Raw genomic sequence first — 26,410 nt, forward strand, 5'->3', positions numbered from 1 at the left:
ACTCTGAATTCAAACATCTTGCCTACCTTGTCTGGTATACTCATCTGCTTCTCTGTGGACCAAATCTTTTACCCGGTTTCCATACAGCAACCTAGAGGAATCATGATCAAAAGCTTTCAAGGTTTCACTGGAGCTGTAAGACTTCTGAGTAGGCACTCTGCACTCCTCATTTTCTGCAGAAGAATTTGTATAGCGACGCTCCTTGTCCCGTCTGCTCTTTGTCAGGGAGCAATAAGGCCTACGTTCCTTCACATCCATACTTCATTCCTTCTCTGTGCACATCAGTCCAGCTTATTGGGAAGTCTTCTCTACATTCAGCTTACATTCACCTATAATAAAATTAGAAAGACAACCACTGATGCGTTACAATGATCTCTAATGGCTGTAATTGATCCCTAACTGTCTGGAACAGAAAGAAAGATCTGCTCAGCAATGGGTGAGAAGCACTTCTGTAAGACTTGTCAGAGCTCAATGCATGAGCTACCCTGATCTAAAACATTAGCAAAAAAATTATTGTGAATAACATCAACACAATACTACTCATTTTTTTTTTACAACAGATTAAAAGATCAAAAGCAGAGAATGATTGGAGCAGAGAACAGACTGGAAAAATAGTCGTTTTTCAGCTTTAGAAATGTGTAGTTGCCTAAGGTCTATCTGTAGTTAAGCTGGTTTTTTCTTTTTCTGAAAAGCCTGCATGCTTAAATGGCAAATCTGGTTTTCTTCTGCTTGTTGGAAACTTGTGGTTTAAATGTTTGGGGTTTTATACTTTTTTTGCAGACTTTTAGACTTCTATAATTTTTATTGCAATTGCTATTCTAAGAAAATTATTCTCATCAGAGAGCATGTACACATAATTTCACAGCAAGCTACAAAAACAACACAGGTGATGTACAGGAAGGTTTATCCAAGCCAGTATATTCTATGCAAGCTGTGCTAGAAGGCAAGAAAATATATGATTTGCAAATGACAGTCAGAAATAGGTTTTTTTTTTTTCCCCTCAAGTTTTTAAGTACTATTACAGTAAGAATCTTATTTCTATTACTATTTCTTTTGCTTTAATATTTCATTCATGTGTTTTCAAAACAAGACTTCTCAGTTTTCAAAACAAGAAATCTCAGTTTAATTTCTTGGGTCCTGCACCCTCAACGAAAATATCTACATTTCCGACAGAAAGAAAGCCTGGAAAATTTTGGTTTTGTTTTTTAAAGAGAAGTGCTAAAATAAAGTTAAGAATATAATTTTTATCTTTAAATAGCTGAGAAAGCATATGCATATCACACAGTAACACATACCACACAGCAACACATATCACACAGCAACAGCAAACTCCATTTGCACTCTTTTCCAGTAAAAATAAGGTTGCTTTACAACTCTTCACTTATTTAAACACTTAATATCAAACTAATTAGTTGTCACTCCTTAAAATATTTTTAGAGAGTATTTAACTTACTACAGAGCCATAATTAAGTTTGTGAACAAGAACCAGTCCTTTATCCTTTTGTTTTGCAATTTTCCAAAAAGGCTTTTGCATTTCTTGGCCTATGTAAAGCCCAGATGAGACTTGAGAATAAAACTCCAAAGACTTCAATTTAAGGAAAATTTTCAAATTTTAAGTGGTTAACTGAAATTTTTACATGATCAAAAAAAAAAAAAAGAGTTTTACAACACAACAGTTTATTGAATTGATGACTGTTTAGATGTTTGCATGCCCACATCTTTTTAGCTTGTATGAAACACTCAGATTTTAAAACATTTCATTTACTAATAAATTTAAGTACTTTCCAGGAAAAATCAGTTTACTAGACATATTATAAACTCTGTGTTTTAGTAATGCTAAACTGAATTGTTATGTTTAAAAATAATTATTAACAAATACACACAGGAATTCCTTTGCAGTGCAAAGCCTATTCTCACCTTTCATCTAAGCATGTCAAGACTTTAAAGGGCCACTAATTCCTAGTGTCTCTAAACTGTACCATGGCAAAACTGACACACACTATTCATCATCATGACTATTCACCTTCAAAGAAGAAATAATTTTTATTTTTATCCAAGTTTCCAAAATCCTTTATAATGTTAAAAGAAGACCCAACAAGAAACCACCAAAAACAACAACAAAAAAGCACAACAAAAGCCAAACCAACAACCCAAACTCTTATTTGCACAACACATTGTTACTATACCAAGCTAAAATCCTCAAAGATTTAATCTAAGCTGCAGCATGAAGAAGTACTGATCTGCCTCCCACAGAAGACAATGAATTCAATAAAATTTCAAAAAGCAGTTCTCTGGATTATCTATTGCCTCTCCAGGCAAAGAATGAAAAGGTTAAAAAAAATACAAGCTGTTTAACAGCACCACTTTATGGAGACACTTCAGCAGTGATTATCCTGCCAGAATAATGAGGACTACTGGAGTATTTGTAGGCATTTTTGAAAAAACAACCAAAACAAACCTTTTAGATTTTAAGTACATGATTTTTTTGAATCTGGCATTATACAAATCACCTGTTTATTTTCAGTAGCCTTTAACTTTAAAAATTAGTAATATCTTTCAGCAAGTCTTAGGAAACAACATCCTCAGGCTTGTGTCTGAATTTATTTCATCAGTGAATTAATACACATATCTAACAGAAGACAGAATAAAAGCTATCTTAAAGAACTGTCTACAAATAAATGTTCTTTACTGTGATTAGACAACAAGCAGAAAGGGAGAACACAAACATATTTGCAGAACACAGAAACAAATATCAGAATTAATGTTTAAGTAGGGTAAGTCAGCAGTGACAAGTCAAACAAAAGGAGACTTGCAGACGGCTTTACTACATCTTTACTTGAATCATTGATACATTATGAATCACCCCTTCTTCTTCCCTAGAAAACACTTCTCATACCCAAATGAGAGAAATATTTTCAATTATTGAGAAAATTATTTCAATAAAAAACCCAACTGTCATTTACTACATTTACTCAGCCCCTTTCTTTGAAAGATCACGATTAAAATACTAACAAGATTTCCCATTCACATCTTCACAGATTTAAATGAACCACTGCTGCACAGATTTGATCATATTTCCTTTTTTTCTTCTCTTCTGTTTCATATAATATTAAAGCTGCATCTCAGGGTCTTGGCGGGGATAGACAAATGCACAGCAACTAATTTAAAAAATCAGATTAAAATCTTAAACCAAGGAGAATTAAATTTATTTTGAGATGTATTATAAAACACTTGCTTTCATCTGCAAAGAATTTTTGCCCATATGTCAGTATTTATTGTCTATCAGGTTGCTTCACCCCAACTAAATTATGTCATTTACACAGAGCAATATTTACAAAGCTATTGAACTACTAACACACTCACAAAAGGATGTCAGTTCAGCTCTGCTATATATTGCTGCATGTGTTATATTGCAATGCTAACGTGAAACAGCCTGAAAGGACTGCAGAAAATAAAAAAAGATATTTCACTGGTGCACGCCACTACTTCACGTTTCTGTGCAATACTTTTGAAAGTATAAAAACTGAGGATGCTCATCTGTGTCACTGAGCATTGGGATCTCCCATGACCTCTTCAGTGATCTCTGCAGTGTTAGGGGCTTCTGGCTGAATTCCACAGGAGGGTGTTCACTGATCACCAGGCTGACATGTCAGCTCTCATACAGTCACGCTCAGCCCATTTCTCTACGTGGCTTAGCTGATTGCACACTCAGAATCTACTTTCCCAGTCTCATCCAAATTTTAAAAACAGCTTGAAACCATAAAGAGGAGATGGCCATTAAAAAAATAATATTTAAATATTTCTTTCTACTTAATTTAGAAGGAGAGAAGAAGCAGAGAAATAATTCTTGTTGTGATCAGGTCATTGGGATCAAAGAGTCCTTATGTTGATGCTACATTGTTGACCTCTGCCAACATTAACACCTTTAGCACAAAAAATATTTAATTACCAAGTCTGGTAAGTTATGTACAATTAATAATTAAAACAAATAAACAATCAAAATTTCTTCTTATACTTAAGTGCTGTAGAGACACCAAGTGCAAACACTAAAACTGAGCACAAGGCATGTTCACACATGAGTGTCAAAGCTACCACAGGAGCTTCAATGACTGATGTCTCAGACACAGACAAAGTTGGCTGATGTCTGTTAGAAGTTTTACACTGCATTTAAAATTTACCAGGACAGCTTTTCATCAGTTTCTCTTAGTCTTCTATTGCAATGTGAAATAAAGTCAAGGTAGTGAAAAACAAACAATAAAACAACCAAAAACCAAATCACAGTTACTTAACTCTTTTCAAGAAAAAACACTTGATACTTAAGAACACTGACACAGAAAAGTACTACAGACATATTTAAATTGGTAAGATGTAAAAAAGGCATTAAGGTCATGCTACAGAGTTATCCAGAACTCCCAGGTACAACTTTAGCATGCCTGCAGGCATTTAAATGTTACAGAAAATTACTGCATTTCATTCAACACCTTGAACTCTGAGTTCCTCAAAGGGTTGTTTGGCAGCAGGATGGCAATCGTGCCCAAGGTACACAGTGCCCCCTCCCCATCTCTCACTTGGAGAAACTTCTCCCAGCATTAAACATGAGTCAATGAACATCAATGCACCTGACTAAGAAGTCCAAATATACCTCAGTATTTTATGTCCTTTCATATCTAAAAATCTACAGAAGCATGAAGGAGTAAACAGGTAAGAAATAAAATATGTTTGTTGCCAAAATGACAAGATAATTGTATAGAAAAGGTGATGTCACTGCTTGGATTGATTTATGGATCTACTAGAGTCCCTTTCAACATCTATATCCATTTTAGACATCTCTAAACATACAAAGCAAAACTGGAATTTGTTCTAAGAATAATGAGAGTCATTAATATACACAGAGCTGGAATAGAAAATATTAAAATATGGAAAGATAAAATTTGTACATTTTGTTACAGGAGAACAGTAAGAGAGTTTGAAATACAAGAAATACAAACTCTCTTCTTCAGTCTCAAGGAGAAGCAGCAGCAAGGAAAGCAGCATGTTGTTGGAGCACAGCCCTTCTTCCCTCCCTGAGGCCAGCAAAATTGAGAGAGGGAAGGAACTTCTATATTACATATCACAAACTTCTCTCCCAATATCTCAATCTGAAAACTTAGACATTCCAAAGAATCATAGTATTCCCAGCTGCAGAGACTTACATTATTATTGAATTATTGTTATTTTTGTTATTAATTACCATTATTACAAATGAAGAGTCATTGATCCTTCCACATTGACTCCTAGGTGAAAGCACAGTCTGAACACTTGCTTAGATGGAGACCAAATCTGCTTTCATGATTCTACATAAACACAAGCAGTACAAGAACCCTAAGATTTCTGGGAGAAGAAGCAGGCTTGAGCTTCTGTCTGGAATAAGAACAGAGGATTTGACAGGCAGCAAGCTAAGACAGTGCCTGTTCTCAGCATTGACAACAGTTGCTGAAAATAGCATCTAAGTAGTGCTGTTCAACAGATACATGCCTGCAAGTGCCATTTTTTTTCATTTAATAATAATTTCCTTTGTACCTGTAATTGTTGACCAGGTTAAATTAAGTATTGCATTAGTTACAAATTGCACTAGGTATAGTATTTCACAGCCTCTTAATAGCAGAAGAACAAAGAAAAATTCAACTGATATATGTTAACAAGTAGATTAAAAAGCCTAGGTACAATATGCAAAAATTAAGAAAGTCTTCTGTCCACAAAAAAAACTTCACAATTCGCACAACTAATCACCCATAAAACCTATTACAAACAAATACTAAGAAAAACTCAAAAAGCATAAAAGAGTGATGAAATTTCCACTTCAATGGCTGATAAAGTGAGATATGTCAGAAATCAACTGAGCTGGAAAAATGACACTTTGAAGAGGTGCTTAGGATGATCTGTAGCCATGATGTGCCATTAGTCAAACTGATGACTCTTAATACATGGACATTTCAGGTCATCATATCTAGAAACTCACTTCTTAATATAAAAAGTCTGTCTTCCAGCGTAGAAATTAGAGAGAATGTATCCCAAGCCAGCCTTCCTAAGAGGGAGTGAAAAACAGATGGCCTGTCAGACAGTTCACAAACTAAAATTTAAAAGAAGCCTCCTTAAGTTACTAACTAACCCTACATTTTAGAATCAAATTAAAAACAAACAAACCAAAAATCCCAGAAAAAAAAAAAAAAAAAAAAAAAAAAAAAAACCTAACAAAAACACACATGCAAAAAAAAAGAGTAATAAATAAGACAAGTAAAAATTATTTCGTATTTTTCTACATCAGTCAGGGGAACAGAACACTCATATCTACCATCACAACAGGATGTAATGTTAATATAAAAGTTACTTTACACAGTCTATCTAAAAATCTTAACTACATTAGAGACAGAATAAACAACAAATAAATGTAATCTATGTTCATTACAGAAGTTTCTTGCAATAAGAGTCAGGAAAACCAACAAGATAAAGAGTTTTGCAGCATCCTGGTTAGTCACAGACATTGATGTTTGTATAACAATATTGGAGCCATTACTTAAAATTTACATCTTTGGGAGTTGAGGGAAAGAGGGAAAGAACACCTCATACTTTCCCTCATATGGGCAGAAAGACATAATGTACTGATGGGAGTTAAGGGAGCACTTCTCAGGATTGCATTTTCCTGGGAGGGTATGAGGACATTTGAGATGGAGCTACAGTCATTTCTGCATGCCAGGAGCCTCTCCAGAGCAAGGCTATAAACCATAAGAGAAAACCGAAAATAACCCCAAGCTGGCCACACAGATGCAACCTGGGGCTGTGCTGGTTATTAAGTCACCAAGCAGGCCCTGCAGAAAACCTGTAGATTGCAAGGAGGGAGGGCTGAGACACTGGACCAACTGGAACAGACTCTTCAGAGGAGCTCAGTCCAGGGTTACCCTGACAGTTTCAGTTCCTCCTTTGGAAGGAGTTCATGGAGTACCATGAACCTTGAAGTTGAGGAGAAGCATCTTCCTCTAATTTGGGGAATTTGTATAAAAAGTGTGTTATCTCAAGGGCTGAAAGAGCTATGTGAGAAAGGGAACATGAAGACCAAAAGAGTGTAATAATATAGTCTGCTCCTTTAGTAAAAAAGAGGGTGAGAATATGTGATGAAAAGACAGAGGGAAAGGAAGTTAAGTGAGCAGAAATGCCACAGTGTGAAGAAAAAACGAATAACAAAACAAGCTCAAGACACAAAGAGGAAAGAGAAGCACTCAGTAGCACTCATTATGGCACCACTGGGGAAGACAAGCAACACAGCAAACCTGGCAAGAGAAAAGTGTTTAAGAGAAAAAGTGGAGGAAGAGAACAAAGAAAACTTCAGAAGGGAAGAACTTTGTGACTTATTTATGTGAGCACAGAGTATTAAACTCATAGAATCAGCACTGGGCAATTCATTACTCAGCAGCAACTAATAAGGCCAAAGTACTTCCCTCTACTCCTTTAAACTTGAAAATCATCCTTTATGCCATCATGTCCTTCCCTTCTCATCTTTTACACACTCTTTTTCCATCACTGTGCTCTTACTCAACCTATCTTGATGGTATCCTAATATAGGCAAGCATAATTCCTTCTTGAATCATGTCTCCCAAATCTACTTTTGCACCTGCTCAGAGCTCTTACACACAGTCCTCTTTTGTTGTGGAACAAATATACAGAAATCAAGAGATTTTTTTCAAACTAAAACAAGTGGGATGAAGACTCTGACACAAGAACAACATATAACAAACCATGAACATCAGCAAAGGTGCTACAGTCCCTGTGCCCCCAAGCAGGGAGCACAGCACAGTCATTTCTGTATTTCTGTTTGGAGAGCAAAGCTATCAGTATGTCAGCTTCACCATCTGAAGAGGCTGTCAATCATTCAAGTCCCCCTTCAACAACTCAGAGTTAATTTCAAATAATTTGACAGTAGTGAGGTTTCAAAAACAATATATCTCTCAAGTCACTATAAGGGAAATGAAGTATATTACATGTGACATGCAAGAGCTGGGCATACAGTCACAAGACTGAGCTGAAAATCTTACTGTGAAGGTGTCTGGAAATGAAAGGAGAACCTGAGGAAACTGTAACAAGGATGTCATTGCAGACACATGGGAGAGGGAAGAAAAAAAAAGTGTAGGTGCTGAAGCTATTGCTTTGGTTGCATGACACAGGATACACAGGCAGCATCAGCCTTGGTTTCCAAGTACAGCTTCTCATAGTGAAAACTGAAATTTCACATAAACAGGAGTCATTCACAAGATTTTCCTTTCCCTTATGATCTGACAGGTAATCAGATTTTTCAGTCCCACTCTCATTATAATGAAGATACTGCTGCAGCCTGGTAACCTGGAGAATTATTTAGTGACTCATCTCTATAAAGAATGACTAGTAAGATTTTTAAGGCATACTGACACTTGGTTTAGTGCTCAAGAACTCTGTTTTGTTCAAAGCTATCCCCTTGCCCCCATGACTGACTTTCTCAAATAGCAACAAATCAAAACAGAGATACAAAGAAGAAAATTCCCAAACATAATGAAAAAATCAAACAAGTACACTATATTCCTACTGTCACAACCATTCACTTACTATTCCTAATACAGTAATGCAAAATATTATTTACAAATGCCACCATAAGATGTAGTAAAGTACTGCTCAACTTGATTATGTTCACATTAGCAATCCCTACTACTGTATTTAACTATCCTATCTATTCAGATGGTATCAGCTGTCATGTGTTCCTCTGTACTCCCCAGGTTCCTTCTTCCCTCTCTGCACAAGCTGTGTCCTCTTGTCACAACCTCTAATTGTCTCTTCTTTAGCACAACCCAACATCAGCAGACAGTAAAGGCTGGAGGTTGTTTGCCCTGCTGGATCACTTCCTTTCTGTAATCCCTGTTCTAACTCTTTCAAAGCATCCCTTTCATTGCATCAGATTTTTAGCCTTACCTTAAAGGTCATACAAAAACTTTTTGTCCTGTAATCACCCCATTCCACTCTTACCTCCCAGGTTTTGTCTCCAGTTTCAACAGAACTAAGACTTTGATTAGGGCAAACAAAAGGATAATGCAGTTTTAAAATTAGTTCTTTGGCTAACTATGTGAGACACAAAATTTCCCACAGTAATTAGCAATTGTGTTCAAAGGAGCACATTGCTCTCTGGAAGTGTCCACACAGCCTACTCTGGCATGACCCTACCTGACTACCAACCAAGACCCTCTCTCGTAACTACTCAAAGAACAATTAACCCTTAATAACTCAAAGCCTCCTTCAGGAAGCTGGGGAAGTAGGACAAAGAACTACCTCCTGCTGCCCTCCTCCTTCCCTGGCGTGTGTTACCTATAGGTAAGGCACCTGGCTGTGCTTCCACATGCTGCCAAATTTCAACCATGGTGTGAAGCTGACCTACTGCTGGAGAGCCCAGTGACAGCACCTGCACTCACATGTCAGAGAACCAAGTCTCAACTTTAAAATATGCTTCACTGCCAAATGATTCCAGTTTTGCAAAACGAGCACAACCTTATACAGGAAGTATTGAACACCTTCATATTACACTTTGGAGGAAATGATTTCTTTAAATTCTTTAAATTACCACTTCATATAATATTCAGTATATCTCAGTACATGCATTGATTAAAAATCCTTCTAATTAAAGTAACAATCTACTTCAACAACAGATCTGAAGTTGACCTTTAAAGAATGGGCTATTTCTATCATTAACAACATAAATGAAAATTTGGTCTCCAAACACATGCACAATTAACTGTAACTGAATAATGAAAATATTTCCCAATTATCAACTAAGTCCTTTTAGATCCAAAAAGGAGTTTGTAGAGCAGTTCCACAGCTCAGTCACACCAGAACTCAATAATATGTAATTGTATTTCTTATCAAGTAAGTTTAGCAAGCAGAGGTGCAAGAAAAAGCCAGGAATACTGCAGGCTTCCACTCATTTACAGGACACAAAAGGCATAAGCAGAAGAAGGAAGAGAATCTGTCCTACAGTGACAGTCAGGATGTCTCAGACAATTCCATATGGGTGGATGAGCAGGAAGTTCAATTTCTATCCTGTTTCAAATATTTCTAATTCCTTTGTAATATGAAACACAAAGTGAAACATCCATTTTTTGCATGGCCTTATACTAAATATGAAACTACTTGTAATTTTCTTATTCTATATTTAAGGGCAAAAACATCAATTCCAGTATAGGCACTTCCAAGTACTAACTTTTTGCTGAATACTTGAGATAGTTTTGTGGAAACAGAAAGAGAGCATGAGCTCCATGACAAGATAGGATCTAGAAACTTTCTTGATCAACACAATGCAGCAGAGGGGCTCATGTCCCTCCTAAAGTGAAGAACTCCAGAATAGTAGGAAATCCAAGGTGAAGTTCTTTAAATACATTAGCTATGTTCAGAAGAATTTAGAAAACTTTAAGAAAAAAATTGATCCTGAGGGGTGGTCCAGGACTGAAGAAATGCCGGCATTAGAAAAGAAAGAAACCCCTTACACCTGCACCTGAACTTGGTGGCATCAAAATCTTGTCTCTGTATTTGCACAGCTCAAGAACACGCTTAAAAAGGCAGTACTGAGAGATCTGGTCTGTACTGAAAAATTCTGGCAGCACAGTTGAATTTACTAGAAGTCATAGCTTAAGCTAGCAAAATCTATTGTGCAGATGCAGCGATGCTGACAGAAGAGTGCACTTTTGAAACCACTGATGTAGATAAGCTCTGAGACTGGAGCCATTCTGATTAATATCATAGGCTCTTAATGCACCCAGGTGAAAGGATGAGCACACCCAGCAGGGTGAATGAAGGGGTTCAGACTGCTCAGCTATCATTTCTGGACATACTCATCTTCTGGGGAGGGCTCATTCAGCTGGGAACAATGAATGTGCTACTCCACACCTTCGATTCATACCAGACTGCCTGGTAGTGCTGCACAGAGCTGCCAGGTAGGATTAGTAATATAATTTTTGTGTTGAAGTTAATTGAGGCTTCCAAGAAGCAGGCTTCAGAAAGAAAAAGATTTAACAGAGGTTCTTTGCTGGTACTGAGAGAGTTTATCTTTCATATGGGGCAACAGGAGAGACAAAGGAAATCTTAATATTCCTTTTTGTCAGTTGGGGCCTCCAAATTACTGAATAGAAGTATATGTAATCAAAGAATTCTTACATACAATCAGCGAGCAGTGCAAACAAAACCCAGAAAAAAACCCACAGCTGTAACTGAGAAAGACAGACTTCTACAGAGAGTTTGAAATATACTGATGGAGACCAGAGCAAAGAAGGTAAAAGAGAGATTGGAAAGTTAAGAGATATTTTATAGCTCTTTGGAATGATTAGATAGATACCCATCAAATCTTATCCCATTTGCAGCCCTTAATGCCTAAAAAGCTTAATTGAACATTACAAAGCTAGTGAAATGTGCATGTGCACATATATGCACATATAAAGATAGATGTTTAATATATATGAATAAAAACCACCAATGAAAGACATGCCATGGGGAAAGTATTATTAGTAGTACTCTTCTAAATCTAAAGTAACAAAGCTCACTATGTAGCTAACCTAATTCAAGACAGCTTGGGAAGTGTAGATACCTAATCTAACTCCCCTTTGCTTTCAGCAACTGTACATTCCAAACCACCAAGATGCTGATAAATTGTCTCTTCACGAATTTATGGTAAAACTGACCAAATCAAGACCACCAGGGAGCATTGGAGGGACAAGGCAAGAATGTTCTTATACCTATGTAAGTTAAGTTTTTCAGTAGTTACTCTTCTGTCTCCCCTGAAGAATAACAGGAGATCCTCCCCATCAAAAAAAAAAAAAAAAAATGCAAAGAAGTTTTTAAATATAGGTTACAAAGTCATTAGTAATATGTGCAAAATACCACCAATGAGAAAAATTTTATGCTGGTTTGGGACTTTGAAGCTAGAAAAACATAAAATTAATTGCCTCCAAATTCCTCTTATCTATTTAGTCAGCTAAAATAAAATTTATTATGGGAACAAAACCAGCATCACTAAAAATAGTGAGATGTTAATAATTATGTATTACTCTGTTTTTCCTTACCTGTTATTCCCTCAGGGCTAGGTTCCTCTGTACCTAAGGCTTAGAAGCTTTCAGCAAAGGTGCCAGATTTATCAGGGGCTGCTGCCTGAGACATACTGTCTATTAGCAAGTCAAAAACATTGCTGTGACTCTGTACCTTCCTTCCATCTCCTGTTTAAAGCATTTATTTACCTTTCACAAAAACATGGCATGATCAGCAAAACCACTATGTGCTGGTATATGACTCTGATTTAAGAGCACTCGCTGTCCTGCAGAATTGTTAAATTAGAGATCGTACCACAGTGACTCAGTAACAGGTACAATATAAGAAACTAACAAGGTAGCACCTTACCTCACCAGGATATCAGTCCTGAACACTTGCACAGACCAGCTCAGTCCCTGCCATGCTTGAGACAGGACACGATGCAGGTTTCTTAGAAAGCAGTCTGTCAGTCTCAATTTCTGAATTCAACTGAATTTCTGAATGCCTTATCCATAAATCATGAAGCAGTTTGGGTTCGTGAAACGAGAAATAGTTCAGAGTCACAAAGTACCATTTGCCAGAATCCTGGTGATAAAATTCTAGAATCTGGGTCTTCATGCAACCAGAGGGGAAAAAAAGGCTTGGAAGCCTTTTGAGGGAGTCTATGTTCTCCCTATGGACTAAAGACGAGACAAACTGAATTTGGCAGATGCTTACAAGACATTCAGTTTAAAATTTATTTAAAATAAAAGAAATAAAATAAATAAGAAAAGCTGTTCTTTTTAAAAAGCACACTGAGGAACAATAGCAACTATAATAGACATCTCTTCCTTTCTCTCCTCCTTGCAGATGCTCTCATTCAAACACTCATCCGAGATGACCAACCCTGGATCCTGGTGCTCTGCAGCCTAATGGGCCTGAGCACCCCTGGGATCATCCCACCCCTCTCCTGCTGAACCTGGGCCTGGTGCAGCACACAGGATGGTTCTGAGGCTGGAGCAGCAACAAGGAAGGGTCTGATAGGGTTTGGAGAAAACAGGCAGCACATCATTAGCTTATTGCTTGTATCTTCTTTGCTTTAGCATGAAAAAAAAAACCCTTCTTAGCCAGATTTTATTAAGTTTCTGACCTGCAGCTATGACTTCAGTCAGTCTGAGTGCATTTGGTAGTGTTGACTGACACAGTTCTCTCAGACAGAAAATACAAGACAGATGCTCATGATTTCAGAAAGCTATAATCTAATTTTATTTCTATATATGAAGTAGCATAATAAATAGGATTCTTGGCAATGCTGGTGAAAGGCCAGAGGCTTTGCACTGACTGGACAGCACAGGGTCTCAAGAGCTCTCTGGGCTTGTCTTCACCTGTCTGGTTTTAACAGTTGCCAGGTGGTTGAGCAATTATTGCCTGGCCTGAGCCTCAAAATACAGAGGGAACGTCTCACACCCCATAGCAGTCACTGGGAGTAACAGGAGGAACTCTTTGTGCCACCTGAGACTGGAGAAGGTTTTGAAGCAAACTTTAAAATCCAGGCTGGGGCCTGATGCAAATAAAGCAGGCTACAATAAAGCATGTAAAACTAGTCCTATGTGGACCAACATCAAGTAAGATGCCAGACCCACTGTGAACACCGTGCTCTCTGCAGTGGAAGGCACAGAATGCTGGTGACTTCATGGAAACACCTCCCCACCTGCCATTTTATTTCCACCCTCACAACCCAGAGGAACAATTAACACCAAAAATGGCAGGCACTTGAAAGTTCTGTTTAACACTCTTAAGTGTATTATTACAGATACTTTAATGTTTTTATAGATTCTATGGAGTGTAACAATGTTGAAATATTAACTGGACCACTAGGAAAGTTCATTCAGTTCATTATCTATGGCATGTGCCTTTTAAGTTAAGAAGATTCAGAATGTATCTACAAAGTGCACTTTCCCATCCGTGAGGAACAGTTTTTAAAAGCAAAGAGAGAACTGTAAAAGCTTTGGAAGATTTTTAAAAACTTGGTTTCCTGAGAGGTGTAGCCATTAACTTTCCAGTCCCTTTTCACTGCTTTTCCCCTACTTTTTCCCCTATGCAAAACCTTTGTCTTTAGTAGCTCACAGTAGATAGTAGCAGTGATAATGGATGCAGCCACACAAGCTCTCATTTGGGCAATAGCATCTGACTGATGAGTGGCGTGTTATAGGACACTAACGAAATGCTAATCCATGGCATAATTATTACACACTGCATCCAAGTGCCTATTTTCCAGTTTTATAATAATAAGCATCAATAGATTACAGAATTTAAAAAGAAGAAACTTTAGAGAATACGGTACTAAATTGGACCTGCTGAAGCAAAACAACTTTAAAGACTGTATCATTAGAAGCTAACAATTTTGAGGAAACTATGCAGAGTCTGTATTTTAGGCAGGCAAAACTATTAATGAGATCAAGAAAAGCCTTACCTTCCACCACATATCAGTTATACCCAAGACAATCTTACTATCTTTGTTTCAAGATCATTTTGCTGCTATGGATATTAAATTATTTGTTTAGATAAATAGGTAATTTATATATCTAGTAATTACATTATGGGTTAAAAGGTCTGCTTTATTACTAACACTAATCAACTTATTTGGATTACTCACTGAAATAGCAAACCCTTTTCATAGACGTTCTTTGTTCCATTACTGTGTAAAACCTGCAATTAACATTAACCTTTATCTTAACAACGATCCCTACAAAATTCAGAAGAAAATATTCTCTTTCTTGATTCTTTGGAAGAAAATGTTGTTTCTCCCACAGGTCTTAAATACCCAAATTCCCAGAGACTGTTTTGTGAAATGAATCCTTTGATGAGCTTCAGAAAAAGGCATTTTAACAAAATACTCAACCCTGTCTCCATAGTCTGCTGCTGCCACCATTGCCAATGATTATAAGCTTCCAGTACTGTGAATAATTCAGAAACTCATCTGTACCATTCACTGTAAAGACAATGTTGAGAGAAAAAGGTCACTTCTTTTCCATCTTCCAACCACTGACTTATGTATCCCAGTCCTGGTCTGATCACATGATACACCTAGTGTTTGACATGCATCCCCTGACAGCTTCTTAGCAGCAGTCAGTCTGTTTAGCTTAGACTCCAGAAATAATAGGAGCACAAAGGACTGACAAGTTTCAGCACTTACACACGGAGTACCAGCACTCACGTTTGCAGTAGCTATTTCAGATACTTGATGTACAGAGGGCCGAATGCTTAATTACAAAATAGACAGATGCCAGCATATGTATTGTAGCTGGGCAATCTGGTACTGATGCACAGAAGCAGTGGTACTTGATAAACATTTCTTAAACAAAAGTATAAGCAGTATAATCACCTCTTTCCCAAAGCCTAACACTTGAAAACACACTGCTCCAAGCCTTTTTTGAAAAGGCTTTAAATTCAGTTCTACTTCCTCTTTAATCTTGTGATTAACAAGGACATGGAAGGCTGTCAATTTATACACATACAATATGCAGTTTTTTTGAAAATTATATCTGTCAGAGCAAGAAACACTCATGCAACATAGTATTTAATGGATTAATTACTGTTTACTTGAAACTTCTCCTCCCTTCACTTAAATAACCTTTTGATTTTGCCAAGCAAGCTTATTTTAAATACATACACAAAGGATATTATATTAATATTTCATCTTTCAAAAAGGACGAGCTAAAAATCTGACATTGTATTGAATGCATACACATGCACTGACCCACAAGTTTGTGTTTAACCATGAGAAAAGCTAGAGTATCCTTTGACCCTAAGCATTTTTGCCCATCTCTTTCATTCTTTTCTTCCTCTGACTGAAATCAACTAAATTGTCAAGGGAGATGACCACCTAAAGGCAAAGGAAAGATTACGATGCTGTCCTTCTTAAATAAAAAGTGAAACCCATCAGAACCCCAAACACTCTTGGCAGGGAACAAACTAACACACTCCCCAAATCCTTAGTGTTCAAATAAGGTCTAGCAGGTCATGGTTTATTACCTGACATCTTTCCCCCATTTCCTTCTTCCTCAGCAAATAACTTTAGATACATCACAATGCCAAATTTGGTCTCCCGGTTTTGCTGAAGGACTTTTCAATGTCTTCATTACTGAGATCAATGAACTCCTCTCTCAGGCTTCAGCAGAAAGGAGAGTAGCACTCCATCCTGAACATGGTAATCTTTGTCCTAAGTGTCCTTCTCTCAGAACCACCTCCCCTAAACATGGCTAAAAATCATCAATTTCACAAAAATTAAAAAAAAAAAAAAAAAACAAAAAAAACAAACAAACAAACAAACAAAAAAACTAACAAACAAACCAACCCCCCTGTGTTTGCACTTACTTATAAATTTTGTTTTAATACTTTCTTGAGAGAAAATACCAGAAATAGATATTTGTCATTCTGACAGCAGGACAAAGCTTCTGTTTCTAATTTAAAATCTCCCTATATCTCCAGAGTACACAGACTATCACAAGCATGCCAAAGAGTCAAAAGTGGTTATAAACTTCCCACCTTTCAAATGCTGCATGTCTGCTATCTCCCATTGCAAACATCCTGTGCAAAACTGAGTAATCCAGACAGTCATAAAGCAGTTCTTGATCATTTTATATAGTCATCTCAGCATCTCTCAAAAGAAAATTACATCACTACCACATGAAGTTTTAGATTATGTGAGGTACTAAAAGATTCTAATAAACACGCAAGCTCCTTTGCACAACTCTAGGAAAACAAGATATTTTTTTTGTCTGCTAAAGAGAGCAATTCAAATACCTATTCTACTCTTTTAGTAGAATCTACATATCCATTTATTCTAAATTATATAGCAATTTTAAGAAAAGGAACTTTATTTCCCTTCAGACAGGCATCCTGCCTGAACGTCCCACATAGAGAGAGAATACTGGGGACAGTTAGGCTGCTGTCCTACCAATCAACAGAGCAGTACTGCACCTGCAAATGGGAATCAGATGAGCTGCTGAGCACAAAAGCAGCTGCAGGCTCTCCTTAGCCACAATCTACACAATCATACAATCATTAAGGTTGGAGAAAACCTCTATGATCATTGAGTCCAAAGTCAAGTTCACAATAAAAATGTGTCCCCAAGTGCCACATCCGCATTTTTTAAAATACCTCCAGGGATGGTGACTCAACCACTTCCCTGAGCAGCTTCTTCCAGTTCTTGACAACCCTTTTGGTAAAGTATTTGTCCTAATACCCAATCTAAACACTCCCTACTCCCAGCACAGCTTAAAACTTGAAACTTGAAACTGTTGATTCTCATTTTCAACAAATACTTCAGCCCTAGAAGCCAGCCTGACTCTTCAGGACAAAATACTTCCCCGAAGGCCATGACAGAGTAAGATGACCAGCATACAGAAGACATATCTGGAAATTCATACCATAAGTTCAACAAATTACTGCAGCTATTTAGCTTTTATAAACAACAAAAAACATGATAGAATGAAACAAAAGACAAAAAAATATGATATAAAGCTCAATATAGACTATATTCAACTCATCATTAGGTACAGCAATTCTTATTTAGTTATTTAGACCAAAACTTTTAACTAAGAAATTGAAATAACTCCCTTATTCCAGTATTATGTCTCAAGGCATTAACAACCAATTACATCACTGTGCTCTGTAATATGGCTGATGATTTTCCATGTTGGAAAGGAAGTCAAAAGTTTGGGTTTCTTACACTTCTGCTGGTGAAGAGTTAAAGAAACCTAAACAGTAAAGCAAAAAAGATAATTCATTCAAGGCAATTAATTCAAATTAATTTATACCATTAGGTTTACCTGCCCAATTCAAAACCCTGTCCTCTGGGCTGCTGTGATGAACACAGACAGCCAGTGCTTAGGACCATGGATTTTTTTTGCTGGAATTGCTTACCAGCAGTAATCCTCAAGGCATACCATATTGAAAAGGAAGGCAAACAAAAATGGAGAGCTAAGAATTTATCTTCAGCTGTAAACAAGAAATACCACCTGGTATAATGACTGCCATGTACGATACATTTCTTGTGTCATATGCCACACAACAAGTGCCAATGCAAACTACACTAAGAAAAAAAAAAAACAAACAATTAAATATTTCTAAATTGTTGTTAAAATACAGCCAGAGCATACAACAGAAACATTCATGTAAGACACTATCAATTTCAATACATTTTTTAGTTTTTTGTATTTAAATTATTGTCTGATTGCAAGAAACCTCTAGGAAACATATACACAACTGTCTGTAACAAATCAAACCAATTAAATCATCTCAGTTTCAGGTTCATTCCTAAGTATAGAAGTAACATGAAAACATTGATGAATGATGGAAAATACCTACATGAAAGATTTGCATTGTTACTTGCTCTAAAGTTTGTAAGCTCTGTGAATGTGTTATCAATATAAAGTCTTAAAAATATATTTGTATTTCTTATTTATGAGATTCCCATTGTCTCCTCCTAATATGTTCATACTGTGAATTGTGTGCTAAAAACTGGAAGAATTTCCAAAAATTAATTGCTTGCCTCTGTCTACTAAGATCATTAAACATTACTGGTAGCAGTAAAAAACACTGTTCATTAATTTTTATTGGAGGGTGGAGGAGGGAGGAAGAGGGTAGTAGGGGCCAGACTCAGAGGAAAACAAGCATTAAATAAAAAATGAAATCAAATGCATTTTTTGGAGTGTGTACATAGCCATATGCCACTAAACCTGCTAACACTTACATATATACTTAATCTTACTACTTTGAAGGGTCTAATGTCTGGAACAAAATTACACATACATTTTTCAAGGTCAGACACATGTGTGAGTCAGCCTATCACTATGAAAAATTTGTTTTTCTTGTTGAATGATTTACACTCCAGTATTCCAATTTTAAGTAAGCTTTGACATCACCTTAGAGTGATTAGTCAGAATCTCAGAATTTGTGATAAGTATTAAAAAAACCCACTGTTTGTAACATACTGTATGGAAACTATCTATAATTACCAAAGCTGTTTCTTTCATAATTGTCTCCTGCAATAATTTACAATGCACATCCAACTATGTGTTCTTTACAAAAAAAATATCTTGAACAGGATTGCAGGAAAATGTTCAACCCCCCTAATATTTTTATATCTAGCTGCACAGGTTCATAAGGTGCTTCTCAGGAGTTTTCCAAACATACTTCTTTATGACAACAAAGCAAATCTAGTAGACAACACAGATTAGGATTTATGGCAATTTTTTTATTTTCAGAAGTTCTATTACAAACTGCATAAAGAACACATAATAGCTAGCTTATTTAGTGTAAAAAATACTTGTCAGTGAAGCTCCACTGGTGCATGATGCTTTGAAACCCATGTTTCAAACAGAGAACAATCACAAATCACAACCTTCACTAAAAGAAGCAATGTAAATATGCTTATGTAAATAAACATAATGTAAAGTATGACTTGAAGCACTCTCTTTGGAAATGTGAACTATTTAAATATATCAAAATTTACCTTTAGGTGCCAAAAGAAGCCTTTCTCTTCCAGTCTTGGAATCTTTACCAATTTATATACCATCTTCATTGATTTTTCTCCCAGCAGGAGCCAGCAGCGGGAGGAAGCAGAGTTTGCCTCCCTTCCTCCATAGCAAGGTCAAGGAAAGAACAGGTCAAGGTTTGCTACAAGCCAGAAGCCCCAAAGCCAGGCTCACAGAAAAGAGGCTGCCAGCACTCTCTTCCTACAGCTCTTCCCATTCCATGCACTCTCCAGGTTTCACTACTAACTACTGAATTGAACTCAGGTAAAGAGCACAAAGATTTCAGGCATACATTACAGACACAGAACCCAATGGATTTGTTAAGAAGGTGGTTTTTGTTTAAGGGTTGCTGCGTTCAACATCCCTCACTGCTTGCTATATAAAGCTTGCTCAGTTTCTCAATTTATAAAAATGTATGCCGTCTCATTAGTGATCTCCAAACTTTCCCTTGCAGGCAAATGATCTGAATGATCCCATTTTGATCATATTCTGAGATTAACACCATGGGTATAGCTACTGTGTCTCATCTTGGGGGGAGAAAAGGTGACTTTTAAGATTTGCTATCAGCTTCTTGAAAATAAAGCTGAAGACCAGACCAATCACCTGGCCCTGAATATTCTGGGTAATTGAGAAAAAAAAAACCACCAAAACTTTATTCCTTCATTCAGAATGTTTTGATCAGCAAAACAATAAATATTTTATAATGTTTATATTAGAAGATCTTCTAAGATTTTATTACCTTAGGAAAATCTACTTCTTCCTTACACACAGCAAGATTCCTTAAAAAAAAATCACAAACAGGAACAATAACATAATTGAAAGGAGGCGCAGAAATTTTTTCATGCCTAATTATCTTCTAACCCTTCCAAACTAAAAACTATTAGATAATATTAGGAAGTCATAAGACTGCAAATACAATAAAGCACAAGCATAGAGACCATCTAATGGGAAAATCAGAATTCAGCCCATGGAAGGATTTTTTTTCCCATTGACACAAAAATTTGATAACATTTGAGAATAATGTTCTGGAGACTTCTGTCAGAGAGCTGCCTTAGAAACAATATGTTCAGATCTTAGACTCCAAAGTAGCTCTGTAGCTCCTTGAATTACCATGATCAAATTCAGATTTTTAAAAAGTAGCAGTAGTTGCCAAGAAATGGTAAAAGTACCCTTTGTTTATCCATACAGCACATACACACACACAAGAAATATGTATAATACTCTGTTAATGCAGTGGAGAATATTCAAGCTTCCGGTTTTAGACATTTTTACAGTTCTCTCTCTTCTAGATCTTTCAAATTTCTAGAACATTTTTTACAGAAGCAAAATGAACATGACAAAGGAGACATTCGATAAAGTTTCTTCAAAGATAGGCTCCAAAAATCTAAGTTGCTGTGGTGTAATGGGAGAAATATTCTCAGAGAGAAAGCAACAGACAGATGATAGCCAAATAGGGTACAAATAAATGTTTTCTCTATGCAGAAAGGTCCCAAAGAGTTGTGCTGAAAAATACCAACCTGAGACTGAAGATGTAACTATTCACTTTCTCTTACAACTAAAGAAATAGAAATTTCTTCATACCTCTTCACATTGAGTACAGAAGGAAGCAGAACAGTAAATTAGCTGAATGCTTGGCCTAACCAGTACCTTTGTTCTTATGCTTTTACAGCAGCACAATCTACAGCATTTCTTAATTCAAACTGCAAAGAGGCCACTGCCAAATGTGGTACCCTTTTCTCTTCTACCCAAGCTACACATATGCAGTGCTTTATGTAGCAGCTGTACATGAGGATGAGAGGGAAAACCAGCCAACTGATTTTGCTGGGTTTGTCTTTTGTGAGTCCGCAGAAGCAGTATATGACAGGGGAAAACTCTTAGTTTCACACTTTCACTTGGAATAAGGTTCTGTCCTGTAAAAAACTCCAAGATATGCAAGTAGCAAGCAGGTGGTTGGGGAAAAAACAGTTGAAAAATGCAAAATTTCGTAACTTTGACCTTCTTGTAAGGAGATTATAAAAATATATTTTTGCAAGCTCCTCAACTCACACAGGTTCACAGGGGGTCACTGAGCTGAAGAATTTCCCCATGCTGAATACCAGAGTTGGTATGAGGAGTGAGGAAAATGGCCCAGTTCAGGGAAAGGTCTCATTTGGTGGTGGACAAGTTATATAGTTGGGTTCCTTACATACCAGCATATATAAAAGAAAGAACATGGTTAAAGACTCTATTAAAATTATTTATAATAGTCACAAACCACTAACTTTATGAAGTCAGGGAAATTAATGAAGACTAGAATGAAACTGAAAAAAAACTTAAAAACCTATTGGTAAATTAAGATTATTCAGAAAGTATTATGCAGAAGATTATGCAGAAAGTGTTTTGTTTAGCTTGAAAAGCATATTTACCTAACACACAAAGTTGCTGGTTTACAGTTGTGTACTGCTCATTATTTGAGACATACAGAATAAAAATAGGTATCCACTGAAAAAATATTTCCATCTCCACACTTCTGGAGTAAAACCTACTACTTGTAACTTCTTCATAATAGGTGACTCTTTAAATCGAGTGTTTTGCTTCAAATATTGTATATTTATAAAATTTTATGTTCACAAATATTGTTCTAAAGAAATCACTTCCATATTAAACATTTTTATTTACAGCAACTTCTGTAAAGTAGAGGATTTTACAAGGAATGTATTGATTTTGAGATAATAATAAATGGAAGCTGTGTTATCTACATAGATTTTCCTCAGAAATAGGATCAAGTGATAAAGTAGTGTTGTGATTTGTAAAGGTCACATGCTGGCAGATCAAATCAATCTTAATTTTGAGAATGGTGTAAGATTAAAAAAACCCCTCAATTTCTAAGTGCTGGATTCTTATCAATACCTTGTTTGAAAGAGCAAATCATACCTGTAGCTCTAATTAAGATATTTTGATGAATTCTGTATTAATTCCTACTCCTAAGATAGAAAACTGTGTTGTGAACTGTTTGCAGCAAGGTTATCTTTCTACTCAGATATATTCTATCTCCACATCTACCCTAGCTCCAGTATTTTTTCCAGTATTGTACTATTTTTACTACTAATAGAAAAACTGCACACATTAACAGAAAATTAAATAAAAAATTAAGCAATTCCAAAAATCTATTTGCATTTGGATTTAATCTATTTAACAATATTTTGCAAAGTGCATCTTGAACTCCGAGTTTAAAAAACAAATCTTTAAGCTTAAAGGAAAAATTCAGTACAAGATAAACAAAGGACAGAGGACTGCTCTATCTCATTTGAACTGCCTAAATATGTTTCAAGGAGAAATGCCATTGAAATTAATAAAAAAAAAGACTATGGTTTAAGAGAAATATGTGTTCTGTTCCTTTGAAATTAGTAATTCTTAGATTTGGGGGACCAAGTAGATTTTAACAGCATGAAAAGCATCAGTTCTAGTTTCTTCATTTAATGAATATTCAGAAGAACACACATCTGAAGAGACACTTACTCAGAGATGCCTATTTTGTACGAACAATCTAGGAAAATACTTGAATTACCACAGCCTTTAGGCAAAGGATGCCTAGATAGACTAGGTGAGAAACACTGCATATTTATTTTTTTAATTTCCCCAAGCTTAATGATTGCTTTAATAAAAGTATTTTTCTGTTCTTTGTTAATAAATACACTAGAAAAATTACATACTAGAAATATTTCTATATTTATATTCTGTATGATGCTTGCTAAGGAGTCTGTGTGAGTCTCTAAAAAAACTGCTTATGGATGTCTAATAGCATAACTGTGAAATACAAATATCACCCAAAATCCTTTCTCTTTAATAAAAGTTTTACACCTTCAGGAATATATATGTTTTTTTGGTAAATCTGGTTGTAATCCATGTCAGCACAAAGTGTTTGGTAGTCATTGATCACAAGAAGGAGTAAGAACACTTAAGATTACCAACATCCTTTTGTCCAGACTGGAGGCAGTTTATTCCTCTTGCTTACTTTCAGATCCCAGTGCCCAGGTGTGGATGCCAGCCACATCAGCCACCACCAGTATGTCACAGTCATTTGGCATCTTTAACTTTGTGGATGCGAAAAATCCTGAGGTGTCTTTAGCCAGGAGTGCTCCAAGAAACACCTGCCAAAGGCAGAGCACCGCTCTGAGTGCAGCTGCTGAAGATTCTCCAGTGATCCTGTCTGTGACAGCATCTTCCAGCAGATGGAAACACAGGCAATGCACACAGCTGCTGGCTGTAGGAGCAGCTCTCGTACGTGGAGAAGAGAGTGAAGGACAACAGCAGCTTCTCTAGAGCTGAGAAGATGCTTCCACTATTGATGACAAAGTGATGGCAAGGAGCAAAGCTTGGTGTCTGCAACCCTGCCACCTACAATATGCCACTTCCAAACCTGTATTCTCCCAGGAGAAGGGACAATGTGTTCCCAAGGACAGAGCAGACACTGGGTAGGAGCAATGCAAGTAGTCAGGGAAGCTGAGCATCCACCACTTCTCACTTCACAGAGAGAGGGGGCTACCTTGATGTGTATGATGGGCTACCTTGGCTGTCAGAACAACTGTCATAGGGAAACAGCAAGAAGGAAGAATAAGGTGAGAAAAAAAACAGGAACAAGCCAGAAATTCAGCAAAGGGGAGGGAAAAAACCCTAACTCAGAAACAAAAAAGGGCTGTCACTGAGCAAGTGATACCAATTTCCAGAAAAGAATAAGGGAGTTTGAGCTACCCACTGTCTGCTTCCTCTAGGCCAGTATTCACATGTAGAATACGCCATTCTAGCCCAATAGTGAGAACAGAATAAAATTAATTGCTTTTTCCCCTTTCCCTCAAAATGTAAAGTCAACATAAACCAATATTTCAGATTATAATACAAACTATCTTAGTCATATATTAAACCTAAAATTTTATTTCAAACTAAGCCACTTTTCAGGCTTAGCTTAAGGCTATAAGCTTCATAAAAATAATAACTGTGTACCTATGCTGACAGAGCTATCACAATTTCATACTCTTATTATGACAGAAATTTTTGACCCCCAACTATTCCAAGACAGCTCTTAAGGATAATTTATCACTCTTGCCTATATAGCTAAATAATAAAGAAATTACTGTCAGAGCTTTGCAGGGTCTCTGTTGAGGATGCTTAAACTACATGTCTGTTTAAAAGGAGAACATTCATTCTGCAAATTAGAAAACTAATCCCAACAATAACTTCTCTTAATAATTACCTGCCTGCACTGTGGCTGCTAAGGAGATACTAAATTACATCTGAAAAAACCCATCCAGATCTCTGCATACTCATAAAATATTGAAATACTGTATACAATAGACAAAACATTAAAGTGGAAAAATGTTCCAACAAAAAACAAAATTTTCAACTTTCAAACAAAGTAAGAGACTTTAATGTCTCTCAAAGGCTTCTGGATAAAATTTGTCACTTGTACTTGAAAATTTGCTAACACTTTGTAAAGGTTTAGACAGAATTAACTTCAAAACATAATAGCTTTCAGAGCTACTCTCTGGTCAGTCAGTGACGTCTAAGTGAATTTGTCATGACACGTAAACACCATTTTGGAAGGAACTGGCTTTCCTTAGTTCACATTTGAAGCTAAAACATTTTGACTGAAACAAACACAAGCCTCCAAATAGGCTCTGACCTTTGCATAACTGATCACCTCTTCCCAAGTTCTGCAGCTGTAGCTAGCTACAACATGCTAATGAACCATTTCCCTGTATTCAACAATCCCCGAAATGCCTCAACCCTCGACACTTCAAAAAAAGCCCCACAGTTTCTTTGGCTGGAATTTGATGGTAGGAACATTATATCAGCTCTGCAGATGTGACAGCTGATACAGTGTCAATATAGGTAAGACTCAGGTTCAGAGCTAGAACTGTTGCTGCTGCTCAGCTCTAGGGGTACCACAGCACCACAGCTCAGGAGCTGCCCCTTTTCTCTTGCACCTTGCTCGTGGTGCAAACTGGCAGCTCCCACCCAAGAGCTGATCCAAATGCTGAAGGACTGTATGAAATATCATGTATGAATCACAGTAAATGTACTTACGCTTTAAAATCTAACAAATGAGAACGACCACAAACAACTTAAAATGAAGTTTTAAGAAAAGCATTCACCCAAATAAGATGATACAGTAGCTGCAAGAAAATAGCCTAAAATATTTTTAAGCAATATGTATGACACAAGAGCTCCTGTTAAAATTCACTTGACTCATGTAACTCATTCACTGACTCACGATGTGCTAAAATGAAAACACTGAAAGTAAAATATACGAGACAGCATATTCACATTATGAGTAAGAGAGAATGGTTTCATATTGATCCCTGAAATTAATCAGAAGCCAGCATGTTATAGAACAGTCAGAAAAAGAATGAATGCTTCTTTTATACACTGTAAATACAGAGGCAAAGAAGGGATGGAGAGAAATGAAACTGTAAAGACAGGAAGTTCAGACCACAGGGTACTAAAAAAAATGCCAATGTTATATATAGTAAATGACATTTCCAGGTAGAGGAAAAGTATCAGTTGAGAAGTTCAGGATCAAACACACTACCAAGGTTATTCACGGAAAGTCTAAATAGCAACCATACAAGATGAACAGTTGATTTGTCCCCAGGAGAAACACAATCATGCGAAGTATTTAGAGGGAAAGTCAGAACCAGCAGGCAAAGAGAACAGAGAAGAGTCATTAAAGGTGTCAAGGAATATGAACAGCTGAATATCACAAGCACAGAATTGTCGGCCAGCAGCGTAATTTAGATCCTGTGTATAAGTAAGAGTAAATGGCCAAAAAGTGACCCTTGTGAGAAGGA

At 36.6% G+C, this 26,410-nt stretch overlaps 1 protein-coding gene across 1 annotated transcript in view; it reads right to left on the reverse strand.

Moving 5' to 3' along the window:
* The window catches only part of TENM3 (teneurin transmembrane protein 3), a 666,217-nt gene that overhangs the window by 314,374 nt on the left and 325,433 nt on the right, over positions 1-26,410 (reverse strand). Inside the window, exon 8 of the mRNA XM_053940099.1 lies at positions 27-329. Coding sequence (XP_053796074.1) covers positions 27-258 — 232 coding nt within the window. The 5' untranslated portion in view covers positions 259-329. The remainder of the gene's footprint in view (positions 1-26; positions 330-26,410) is intronic.

Source organism: Vidua chalybeata, chromosome 4 (assembly GCF_026979565.1).
Source record: "Vidua chalybeata isolate OUT-0048 chromosome 4, bVidCha1 merged haplotype, whole genome shotgun sequence".
Classification (NCBI taxonomy): domain Eukaryota; kingdom Metazoa; phylum Chordata; class Aves; order Passeriformes; family Viduidae; genus Vidua; species Vidua chalybeata.